General features: G+C 48.3%; 1 protein-coding gene across 1 annotated transcript; it reads left to right on the top strand.

The window, feature by feature from the left end:
• The first annotated feature begins 1,437 nt into the window (after positions 1–1,437).
• slc30a2 (solute carrier family 30 member 2) lies at positions 1,438–12,737 on the top strand. Its single transcript, XM_086189245.1, has 8 exons — positions 1,438–1,520; positions 7,390–7,601; positions 8,013–8,159; positions 8,454–8,607; positions 8,715–8,934; positions 9,131–9,236; positions 10,335–10,469; positions 11,111–12,737. Exons 1-8 carry the CDS (start codon positions 1,438–1,440, stop codon positions 11,254–11,256), a joined length of 1,203 nt encoding a protein of 400 aa, XP_086045371.1. The 3' UTR covers positions 11,257–12,737.
• The last annotated feature ends 437 nt before the right edge of the window (positions 12,738–13,174 follow it).

Raw genomic sequence — 13,174 nt, forward strand, 5'->3', positions numbered from 1 at the left:
TTTGAGTGAAAGACCAGACAGGACGTTTCGTGTCAGTTTGCCAAACTGTTAAACCAGAGTTTGAAATGAGCCTGAGGTCATTTGATGAAGAAGAGACCAAACTCCCCAAATTCCTTGTATGATCATCAAATTATTCGTTGCCATTTGTTTTGATCTTTAATTATTTCCAGATTTAATGAGGTGTTTGCAACAGTTAAAGATCAGGTATCAGTCCGACAAACAGGCTCAACAACGAGTTCCTCGGGACTGACAGAGCAGCTGCTTATTCAGGGTTTTGCAGCCATTTCATTCTCACCATTCTGATTTGTCTTTTTCTGATATTTTACAGCTGTTTTGGCCGATATTTCCTACGTTAATATTATTTGCATTGACAAGTTTATTTGATATTTAAAGTTCCTACAGCCTGACTAACATGCATGAGCGCGGATTTAGGAAAGTAACATTTTTATTTAGCTCAAAATTCACTGGGAAAATTGTGTAAATCATCCTTTTACTGTTGCAGCAAAGAACTGACAGACTGATGCTGAACTGGGCCGATGGTTCGGTATCAGAATATTAAAAACGTGACCAGTGTCCGCACGGAGCAGCTGATAATATCATTATTATTTTATTATATTATTTCTGAATAGACACACAAAAAAATCAAGTTGATGGAAATAAATGAAAAATTCCAGGACCTTTAATTGGCATGTTGATGAAGAGAAGAGGACGAATTTAGCAACTCTGTTGAAATGGGAGGGCAAAATCCAGAGTAAAAAAAATATCAGTCAAATTGTGCAGTGAAACGCAGTTTTTTTAATAATAATAATAATAATAATAATAATAATAATAATAATAATAATAGTAATCATAATAATTATTATTATGATTACTATTATTATTATTATTATTACTATTATTATCATCTTTTCAAACGGAATCATTGTTGTTCTTTACTTCCTGTGAAATTCTGTATTTTCTGTTTCCATGGGAGAAGGAGCAGCCTGATCGGTGACCAGAGCGCGCGGGTGTCATCACGCACATTTGTGTTGATGTCGAGAAACTCGGAACACGCGTGGTTTCCACTGCGCAGGGGGAGGAGCCGTCCTGCGGGCTGTCGGGAGCGCTGGCGGTCGTTGACAGGTGCCCGGTGGCTGCTGGGGGGTGAGGCGGAGGCGAGCAGGCGCATTGATCCTCCGTCATCGTTAGGTTGCAGCAGCTGACCACTCAGACTGGAACTACTTCTTCTCACCGCTGTCCCGCCAGCTGCGCGCCGGAGCCCCGCCAGCTCCTCCACCACGACGCCGCAATGAAGGGTTTCATCTGCTCTCAGCGGGGCTGACTCGGGGGGAGGGAGGGAGGGGGAGGTAGAGGAGGAACCGGGTCACTTGTCAACCTTCTGGACTCACGTCTGCATCTTCCCCCGCTCAGAGCGCGCGGACTCCGGCTGCCAGGTCCATGGAAAACCACGCCGCGAATTCGGAGAAGTCCCAGCTGATCCACGAGAGGAATGCGAAGACGTATTCTCTCCAGCTGCAGAGGTGGGGGGGCTGCATGGTGCATGACGGGACAAGAAGTGTTTGATACTGGCAAGTTTGCGGGAAGTGCGGGGACGGTGCAGCTCCGCGCGTGCGACCGGGGGCTGTTTTATTTTATTTTAATTCTAATCTTTTTTATGTGAATGAACAAATTCATTTTCACGCTTGGCTCGTTTTCTGGACAGCTGGAGTGACAAATGGCCCCCGGGCTTGGGGGGGCGGCCCCGGTCCACGGAGCCACGCTGGAAAAACTCATCATCTGGTCATTAGGGAGGCTCCCGCACGCGCCCGCCCGCCAACCGAGCGACGCGACGAAATTAAACTGAAAAAAGTAAGAAGAATAGAAACAAACGTCAGGCCGCAGTCGCTCCAGGAGCCGCGGAGGCGCGCAGCGTCCGAGCAGCTGCTGCCTCCCGAGAGGAAAACACATCAAAATAAAGAATCGGATTTAATTCTAGCTTTTTAATTTCATCAGAAATAAAAAGTTTCCTCTCCAACAGATTGTTGCGTCGTGAAAGCAGCTTCCGCCGGTGGGGACCAGCTGATCTGAATATTGGACGAAAAAATCGCTGCAGCAGCAAATTAAGTTGTTTTTTTTAAATTAATTTTCTGACTTCGATCCCGAAATCCCGCGAGCAGATTTGTCGTCTCAGTTTATTAATTTGATCATAAAACAGTGGAGGAGAAGCTGCTTAACGGGGTTTTAAATCCGTCGGGATCGATATTAAATAATCACAACCCTACGACGGCTGCATCTCCTCGCCCCCCCCCCCCCCAGCCTTTATTTAAAAATGCCGTTAAAAACCCGGAATTCTGCAGGAGATTTTTTAGAGCGCCTCGTAACTCCTCCGGTTCTTCGAGGCCTCAGAATAAAAGCTGAGATTCAGGACGGAGATGATTGGTGGTTAAAAAAACAACAACAACAACAACAAAATAAATAAAATAAAATAAAGAGGAAAGCACATAATTAAAGGGCGCGCGCGCGCGTGTGTCCGCCACATTTTGGGATTTCATGCACCATTTGCATCGTGCGCGCGCATGTGCGTGTGCGTGCTGTGGCGTCTCGGCCGCAGCAGGATCGAACCTGAAGTCCAGATTTTTATTTTTTAAGATCCCGAATCTCAACCTGCGGGCACGAAACTCTACGTTTTATCTCAGCGGCCAGAAACAAAACAACAACAAAAAATAGAAAAAGAAAAACTAAAGGACCTTTAGAGGACATAAATCATTGATGTCACACATGATGTCACGTGACAACAGTTGCGAAGACAAATAATCAAATAATGAAAAGTCCAAATCCGGGAGGGCAGCTGTGGTTCTGGTTGATGAGCGCAGGAGGCTCGAACCTGAAGTCCGGCTGAGGAGAGAGAGACGATAATGATCGTCATCACCTTCATCAATCACAATGAAACACGTGGTGATTAATCGATGGACACCACAACAACAATAATAAATGTAGTCAATTATTGAGTTGTTTTCCTGTCATGGGGAGAAATCAAATCGTGTTTGTGTTTTAAAAAAAAATCCGACTCCAGCAGTTCCACTGGTATGAATGAGGAGCAGGAACCGGACCTGGTCTGATCACCAGTCCTCAACAACTAACACATAAACCCGTTTTATGATGCGTGAAGCTGAAGTGGGACTTCAGCAGATTTGGTCTGGGACTGAGACAGCAGGAGTCTTCAGCTCACGGGTGTTTTCATCCCCACTGCAGGAAGAGCCAGCCACGTACATGTAGCTTGAAGCTAATGGAGACGGACGGCTAACAACAACTCCAAAACTGCCCCCAAAAAATGACTGTTTAAAACTCTCCAGGTCTGACTGGATCCCGTAATCCAGTGTATGATCAGTGATCCACCACATCTTCCAGTCGACTCGGTGTGATGTGGATTAAACCGAATGATGTGCTACGTTAGCTTTGAGCTAAGTACACCTGGCTGGCTCTTTCTGCTGCCACGAAGAAGAGATTCAGGTGGTTCTTACCAGTGCAGGGATGCCGATGTCAAGCTACTCTTTTACAGCACTGGCCCTCATCCTTGAGCTAGTTTTTTTGGGTACTGTTGGCAGCCTATGAAGGAGCTACACCAGGGTCACATGACTTCAAGGTCACCACCACTAAGCTCCAGGCTTCCTGTGCTTCCCCCTGATGACCTTTAATGACCTCCACGACCTCTGTAGGCTCCTGTTAGCGACCCATGTTTTTAAGAAAGCTATCGTGTGTTTCTCAGCTGCTGTTGATTACAGATCTCATTTCCCGCATTTGACCTGTTGACTTGGAGACGAGGGAACTGGACGTTCTCACCTCCAGGTTTCCAGACCCGTTCCTGCGCCGCTCTAGAACAACACCTAGCAACCCAGCATTAGACTGAGTAATGAGGTGCGGCAAAAAGGGAAAGGACACCAGACAAACACTTTGCCCACATTTCTGCTCTGTGGCAGCTACGACTGCAGCGTCCGCTCACATCGCAGGAAGCCGTTTCCTTTCCACCCTGAGCTCATTTCACCATGAGCAGCTCTTCCTGTCGTGATGTTTCACAGGTCACTGAACCTGCTGCTGCTGCTGCTGCTGCTGCTGCGTGTCAGCGGCCGAGCCAGCGACTCTGGGCGATGTACTGACTGTCATCTGATAGTCAGAGCACTGAGGCGGCCCAGGACGCGCTCACGCAGCGCCGCAGACGTAGCAGGACGGTGGCCACGGAGCTCCCACCAGCTTGTGAGACGTTCAGGTCATTGATGAACCCTGAAGCTCTGGATTTGACCGTAATTCCAATAATAATGCAGGAACTGCTTAAAGCCGTCATGTGGAAGTATTTTAATGAACAGAAAAACTTCAACAGAAAGGTAAAAATACTGTTGTTATGGAGCCTTTTTCTCAAAAGCACTTCAACGTTCATTTCTTTTCTTTCAAATTCATTGATTAGAAATGAAAATCAAGCTCACTCTCCTAACACGGACGTCTCTGATTGGTGGAGCACGATGCTGTTGCCGTGGAAATGCTCACTGCCAGCCACTGTTTCGGGAAGACGGTTGGACTTTGGTTCGGTTTCACTTTCTAGCGAGAAACATTCCGATATCGTTCAATCACCAGTGGAGGAACCGGAGAGAGAAACGGAACCAAGGCAACCCTGCGTGCTGCAGGGGCACCGAGCCTGACGGACCTCAAGTGTAATCGATGGAACTTAAACATCTCAGAGGTCGACTAGCTTGCGTCCACCAACCTCCTCAACTAAACAAAAAAAATGGCTTCCCGATTTCATTTGACAGTTGGCACATGAAACCAAGAGTAAACCCAGGAATGTCCGCTAGTACGAAACAGCGTGTGGATCATGTCTGACTTACTCAGTCAAAGAACGCCTCTGTTTCATGGCGAGGTGACGATCAGACGCAGACGTTCCTCACGCTGTCAGCCACACAACATGGCCGACCCTGAGTTCCTGTTAGAGAGGATTTAAAGGCGGCGCTGGTGTGTTTAACTGCTCGTGCAGGTCAGGAGCTTCACTGCTCTCAGCTTCTCTGTAATTAACACCGGCTGTTTTATCTGATTCTTCGTTACTGTGCTGTGGGGTCAGCACCTTCTTAAACGAGCCGCCAACAAGAACGATCACGAAGAGCCACAATTCCAAAGCCACCGGATGTGGAATTTTCACTTAAAAAAAACCCCAAATTATCAGGAAATTCAGAATTTCGTAACTCACTCCGCGCTAGCAGGGACTATCAGGTCCACGGGTCGATTTTGTTTTTTAAATCACTGTAAAACTCATCAGATCCTCTTCTCTGGTTTCTCTGCTCCATCGTCCCTCACAAAACGACCCTGAGGAGACGCGGTTTTGTTTGATAACCGAGGCAAACGCAGGTGAGCAGCGGCTGCCAGTCCGGCTGGACTCATCTTCCATCTTCTCACAAAGGCTGAAGATTCTGTTTGACAGAGTTTCTAATTTTACCCTGAAGGAAACGACAGGAACCAACAATTTAGCACCTTTTGGACGTCAGTTCATCACTTGGGGAACCGCCAGTATTGGTAAAAGAAACTCGCGGCGTGTTGTCGAGATGAGGTCAACTGAGAATTTGGTCCCGATGACAAAGTTGTGACTCCAGTTTGCTGCTTCGACTCTGGAGGTCTGGAGTTCACGGACGTCTCTTTGTCTTCAGACTTGTCATCAAAACGCCGACCCTGTACACACACAGCATATTCACTCCTTAACATTACACCCTGAAAGGTATTTGAGTGTGTGTGTGTGTGTGTGTGTGTGTGTGTGTGTGTGTGTGTGTGTGTGTGTATGTGTGTAGGAAGTGTTTTGCTCTCATGTCCCAGCGGAACAATTGAACAGAATCGGTTTTCCACTTGGCTGATTTTTTTCCTCTTTTCAGCATGGACATCCCCAAGATGTGTGTGTGTGTGTGTGTGTGTGTGTGTGTGTGTGTGTGTGTGTGTGTAAGAGAGAGAGAGGGAGGTAAAGCCTCATCATCATGGAGCACGACTGGCAATCTCCTGTGTGATGCGTGGGATATCAAATGTGTGTGGTTATCTCTAGTGAGCCCAAATTAGTTTTCTTCCACCTCATTAGCCACATCATTACTGCCCCCCAACCCCCCCCCACACACACTTATCTCACTGTGTGTGTGTGTGTGTGTGTGTGTGTGTGTGTGTGCGCGCGCGCGCGCAAAATAAAGGAGTCAGCATTTTCTGTCCTTCTGGTGTTTAAAGTCCAGTATCGATGTGTGTAACGAGCAGAGCGCAAACAGATATAATACCTGCAATACTGCATCACAGTTTGACCATTACAGTACTATGCATGTTCATATAAGTCTAAAAATACAAGTGTAGTAGAGTACTGCAGGGATGAGGTATTGTTGTAGTCCAACAGGAAGTGATCATGTCAGGGATGAGGTGTGTTTGTAGTCCAACAGGAAGTGGTCATGTCAGGGATGAGGTGTTTGTAGTCCAACAGGAAGTGGTCATGTCAGGGATGAGGTGTTTGTAGTCCAACAGGAAGTGGTCATGTCAGGGATGAGGTGTGTTTGTAGTCCAACAGGAAGTGGTCATGTCAGGGAGGAGGTGTTTGTAGTCCAACAGGAAGTGGTCATGTCAGGGATGAGGTGTTTGTAGTCCAACAGGAAGTGGTCATGTCAGGGATGAGGTGTTTGTAGTCCAACAGGAAGTGGTCATGTCAGGGATGAGGTGTGTTTGTAGTCCAACAGGAAGTGGTCATGTCAGGGAGGAGGTGTGTTTGTAGTCCAACAGGAAGTGGTCATGTCAGGGAGGAGGTGTGTTTGTAGTCCAACAGGAAGTGGTCATGTCAGGGAGGAGGTGTGTTTGTAGTCCAACAGGAAGTGGTCATGTCAGGGAGGAGGTGTGTTTGTAGTCCAACAGGAAGTGATCATGTCAGGGAGGAGGTGTTTGTAGTCCAACAGGAAGTGGTCATGTCAGGGATGAGGTGTTTGTAGTCCAACAGGAAGTGGTCATGTCAGGGATGAGGTGTTTGTAGTCCAACAGGAAGTGGTCATGTCAGGGATGAGGTGTGTTTGTAGTCCAACAGGAAGTGGTCATGTCAGGGAGGAGGTGTGTTTGTAGTCCAACAGGAAGTGGTCATGTCAGGGAGGAGGTGTGTTTGTAGTCCAACAGGAAGTGGTCATGTCAGGGAGGAGGTGTGTTTGTAGTCCAACAGGAAGTGGCCTGAAACTTCCAGGTTGAGTCCATCATGCTCACCTTCACTGATGAACCTCTGCTGACGCTGGAAGCCTCAACGCTTCCAATGAAGGTCCACTGAGACATCTTTTCATAGAAGGTTTTCTTCTCGTGTCTCATCGTGTGGTGGATGAATCTGATTTGAAAATCAACATTAACGACACAGTTGTCTTCCTGCCTCTGCAGCTCCTTCCCGGACTCCAAGGAGCAGTATCCTGACTTCCCCTTCAAGAACGGAGGCGTGTCTGGAGCCATCGAGCTCAAGCGGCCCGTCGGGGCCCACTGTCACCGTACCAAAGCTCTGGCATGTGAGGAGAGCGTCGACAAGCTTCTGGCCAAGAAGAAACTCTACATCGCCTCAGCCGTCTGCCTCATCTTCATGATTGGCGAGGTCATAGGTAACGTCAAGGCCGCAAAACTCCAGGATTTAAAGTGAAACTCCACCAAAAATTGTATTTTGCCTTTTTTATAAAACTGGTCAGATTTTAAACTTACAAATAAAACCTTTAATATCACCTCAGATAAACACCAGCTTCCGTAGTTTCTCAGCATTGATACATAGAATCATGGTTTTTCCGGCTTTGGGGACCTTTAAATGGTGGAGATTGTCGCTGGGACGGTTCTCTCAGGTTCCAGAGTTGGTGTTCTCCTCATTAACCAGATTCATAGACCACAAACTGATAAAACTGCACGGGAACTAAAAACATTTGATTTCTGTTCTTCAGAGATTCAGGAAATAAATGGACGTGGATGTAAGTCGATAATAATGACAGCTGTTATATTTGGTCTACCTGTGGATGCTCCTCCAGGGGGTTACCTGGCCCACAGCCTGGCCATCATGACGGACGCCGCCCACCTCCTGACAGACTTTGGCAGTATGATGGTGAGCCTGTTCTCCCTGTGGATCTCCTCCAGACCGCCCACCAAAACCATGAACTTCGGCTGGCACAGATCAGGTAGGAAGCGGGAGACAAAGGAGGTCATTTAACACATTTATCAATTTACACACAAACCAAGACAGACAGAATAAGAAGTGTAGTACCTTTCTTGTTCAGCAGGTGGCAGCAAACTGCAGCAGTTTCACTTTTTGGCCTGAAGGTGGCAGCATCTGCATGATACAAGCGGCCACTGTTAATATTCTTCCCTTTAACGTGTTACTTCACCCAAATAAGCGACTCAGTGTTTGTTGTCTGACTGTTCAAGTCTATTTTCTGATTTCTGCTCTGGACTTTTCTCTGTTATCTTCACAGAGATCCTCGGGGCTTTGATCTCTGTCATGTCCATCTGGATCGTCACGGGGGTCCTGGTCTATTTAGCCATGGAGAGAATCGTGCGGAATGACTACGAGATCGATGGTCACGTGATGCTGGTCACCTCCGGCTGTGCCGTCATTGTCAACATCATGTAAGTGGTTCCTGAAGGACGTTAGCTTCTCTGACCGATGCTAACGTTTAGAGGCCACGTTTACCACAGCGTCACCGCTCTGACTCCACGCTTCGTTCCCTCCGCAGCATGGCCTATATCCTCCACCATTCCACCACCTTCCATGCCCATGGCAGAGGTTACCACCAGATTGACGAGGACGGCCAGAGTCCGGTCGCGCACGGCCACGGCCACACGCTCCTCAGCAGCCACAGCAACACCAGTGTCCGTGCCGCCTTCATCCACGTGGTCGGCGACCTGCTGCAGAGCGTTGGCGTCATGGTGGCGGCAATCATCATCTACTTTCGGGTCAGATTATAGATCACAATGATTCAAGTGAAGCCAGTGGTAATCACACAGGAAAGGTTGGTGCAAATGGAGGCAAAATCCTCCTGTGGTCACGCAACACGCTCCTTTTTTCCTGCCCTGAGCTTTTTTCAAGTTGCGTGACTGTGAGACTTCCATCTGATGTCTCCCTCCAAGCTCTCCATGTTCTCTCTTACAGCCCGAGTACAAGGTTGCAGATCCCATTTGCACGTTCCTGTTCTCCGTCTTTGTCCTGTGCACCACTGTAACCATCCTCAGAGACGTCTTCAGGATACTCATGGAAGGTAGTTTCTCTGGTCCGACAGGAACCATGAAACAAATAAAAATCTCCAGCGACTGGCAGGGATGTTAATCTGGAGCGTCACAGCAGCGAACGCACCAGCGGCTCTGGGAGGTTTCCTGACTGAACCAACATCAGCGTACATTTACACTGAGGACAGAGAGCGCCAATACTGAGATTAATGCCATAGTCAGAGTGAGCAACCAACCACATCCACCAGTAAACACCAGACTGGTGGTGACCTTGAAGTCATGTGACGGTGGTGTGGTTCCTTAAGAGGCTAATGTTAGCTTAGCGCTGCTAACGTTGCATTCAGGCTGAAACCTGATTGGCTTTTGTGGTGGGATGCTAACTTCGGGGTGACCAACAAAACATCGTCCCTGTGGCTCAGCTGAGCGTTGACATGTTTCCACCTTAGTCACAGTACCACATCCTAGCGGAGTTTTTGCAGCATCTTGTAACTCGCAGCAGGCAAACGGCACAGCGGTGGTTAGCAGTAGAATGCTAATGTTAGCCTACGAAGGAGGCGCACCACAGACTTCATTTCAGACATTTAACCAAAAAGTCATCGAGGGAACTGAAGGGTCACCAACGCCACGTCTGGGTTTGGGAACCATTCCTGCGCCGCTCCTGTGCTCTCGAACATTTTTCTTTCAAAACAAAGCAATCAATGCAAATGAGCTTCCACGGTGGCCTGTGGTACGCAGACTGAAGCTGTCAGCAGTACTCTGTCCTACAGTGATGCTTATTCTGACTCAGTTGGCTGCTCCAACTCCCACTTTATGCAAACAATAAAGAGTTGGGGAGGTAGAGAAACAGATGGTCACATTCTGGGAACGATAATGTGAAGTACGCTTCAAAAACCCTCTTTTCACATCAGTGAACGTCCTAAAAACGGGCCTCCATAAAGCGGCGCCCCAGGCGTCTTTTAATAAAGATTCACTGGAAACACACACGAGGCCTCAGAGAGCAGCACGACGGCGTGACAGCTTCAGTCCTACGTGTACGTCGCTGTTTGTGCTTCCGTTTGTTTATTCTGACCAGAACCTTCTGGTGACGTCTGAATGCTGCAGAACTCAAAGGTCGACTTGTGCCGTTGCAGGATCTCCTCGAGGAATCGAGTTCAACTCGGTGAAGGAGGTGCTGATGTCGGTGAAAGCGGTCAAGTCGATGCACTGTCTGCACCTGTGGGCTCTGACTCTGGGCCAGGCACTGGTCTCCGTTCACCTCGCCATAGGTAAGGAAGCACGTGATGGCATCAGTGGAGCGCAGCCATCAGGACGATCCACAGGAGCAGAGAGCAGGGGGGGGAGCGTCAGCGGTCGTGGTGGAGGATGGAAGCACGGCACCTAAACACCGACACACACTGAGACCCGAGGGCACGAAGCATGGAGTTACCATGCTCACGCTCAGCTGAAGAATCAGCAGGAATAAAACATCAAAAACTCTTTTTTTATGTTTACACATAAAGATCAAAGGAGGATTTTCATTTTAAGGAAATCCTACACTTTTGGAAACAGGCTCCTCTGGGTTTAGCATAGATGCTAAGTGAGTGTCACCTGTATCAAAACGGGATGATTTCACTTTTAAAACGAGAGCAACGATTGGGCGGGGAGATGATGGGAGACATGTTTCCTCCAGACTGCTGGAGGGGGACAGACGGGCGCTCCTGACGAGTGTCACTCCTCCAAGCAGATTCCAAGGACGACTTCCCAGATGGTTGTGTGGAATGAACCATCTGGCGATGCGGCTGCATATTTTAGCTTCCTCTGCCACCTCACGTCTGTCTGAGCGTTTGTTTCTCAAAGGTAGAAAAAGCATGAAGTCTGACCGTGTGCTGTTTCCCTCTCTGACCCCCCCCCCCCCCCCCCCCCCCAGAGGAAGGTGCTGATGCCCAGGCGGTGCTGCAGGAGGCCACCGATCTGCTCCACACCAAGTTTGGGTTCTACATCATCACCATCCAGGTGGAGCTCTACTCTGAAGACATGAGCCATTGCTCCCACTGCCAGGACCCCAGTGAATGATGCCGGTCCCGGTCCCGGTCCCAGACCAGCCAGAACACCAAACACGACACATTCTCACCGGTTCTGGAGCAGTCGTGTTACCAAAGCAGCTACCTGGAACAGAAGGGCCGTTTGGTAGATTCAAGTGTTGCCCGAGAACCTCAACATCAAAATGACCCCCGTGTCCCAGTTGGTCCTGGTCCTCCGTCCAGGTCCACACCGGCGGCCCTGGCAGGTTCACGTGTGAGAAGACCCCTCCTACAAGATTCGACCACCAGAAGACGGTCAGGTGTGTTTGAAGAAGTTTTTCACCTGAAGAAGTGCGTTTTGCCTTTCAAGTCCTCTCCAGCAGGTCTTCATCCAGCTGGATGCTCAACAGCCCACAGGCGCCTTCCGCGTTGGTTCTACTGTGAGTACTCGGCAGGTAAAATATACTTCTAGGGTGAAGTACAACTCGATGTGTTCAGCGACGTCAGGGAATCATTAGAAGGTGTAAACACTGCCTAAACCCTCCTCTGAATGAAAAACTGCCAGATTATCATTCACCAGGCCCCTGAGAGGTCGACGCTCCCAACCTGGGGACTCATGGACGACTTGGCTTGTTTCAACACTCAATTTACCAAATGGCCCCGCCTCCTTCCAGACCCTCGCTAGTTCACCACCACCTGTTAAACCGCCTCTCGCTGAAACGTTAGCTGAACATTCATGGATGTCTTTGGTTTTGTCCAGGCTTTTTTTCCCCTTCCTTTCCATGAGATCGTTGTTTGCATCCAGGTGATTCGCCGCACGCCGCGTTAACCAGTTGGTGCTGTTGCCCTCAACACTCTGACCAAAGTTCTTCATCCAGCAACTTCTTGGAATTTACCATTTTGAGACAAATAGGATTGGGATCTGGGCGCTGAAGGACTCGCAGACGCATCAGCCATCAGTATTTAATGATCAAATACTACATCATTCAAATATAGTATTTGATCGTTTAGGATTGATCCTCTGGGGACAGATACTTCACCCAACTTTCAAGTACTGACTAACAGGAGACTTGAGCTCACGAGGGTGTTTTTCACTTCTGTATTACTTCTTCATGGCCCCACAATGCAGAAAGAGGCAGCCACGTATATCAAGCTTGACGCTAATGCTAATGCTAACTCTGTCCGTTGACTGACGCATCATCCGCGTCCTCGCTCTGATTAGAGCTGCACACCAGCTGGGACACCTCGGGTGCTGGTGTCGGTTCCAAGAGTTCTAGTTTGTGGGTGTCTGACAAACAGCTGGAAACGAAGACGTGGGTTGTATCAGAGCAGATGTTTGAAAGAGGATGAACTGAAGTTTGTGGGGCAGTTCGGCTGCTGTTAGCTGTCAGCCTCCATTAGCATCAAGCTAAATTTAGGTACCTTCTGTATTCTGGGGTGATGCAGGCGGGAAAAACACCACTGAGAGCTCAGAACTTCAGAACTCCTATTAGTGTGTACTTGAAAGGCGAAATACCCCTTTTGGGTGAAGTACAGACAGCAGGGTTGATGGGGGGGGGGGGTCCACAGCGCCGTCAGGGTTCGTTCTCTGGGGACCATGAACATCCATCTTCATAGAACTTTGGCCAGTTTCTTAAACCAAATCATTTCAAGCGTTCAACACCAACAAGAAGTCCTGCCTGCTGCCTTCTCACGTCGATGTTGTTCGTTGCTCTCAGTTTAAAAAAAAGGGATATTTGTACATGTACACGCCGGGCTGACCTCCGACCTGATCCAAGCACTTGCATGGTTGTTAGCTGTTACTCAATATCATGTCAAGTCAGCGGTTTTGTGTTCAACTGCCAATCAGAAGTTGCCGATGTACCACATGAAGGACGAATCAAAGAACCTTTAAAATTCTATATTTTCACTGATTTTTATGACTTGTGAATAGTAAACTCCATGTTTTTCTTTTCCACGTTAAAACAAAG

This window comes from Aulostomus chinensis, chromosome 20 (genome assembly GCF_037954235.1).
Source record: "Aulostomus chinensis isolate RoL2024-O1b breed Wild chromosome 20, RoL_Achi_v1.0, whole genome shotgun sequence".
Taxonomy (NCBI): domain Eukaryota; kingdom Metazoa; phylum Chordata; class Actinopteri; order Syngnathiformes; family Aulostomidae; genus Aulostomus; species Aulostomus chinensis.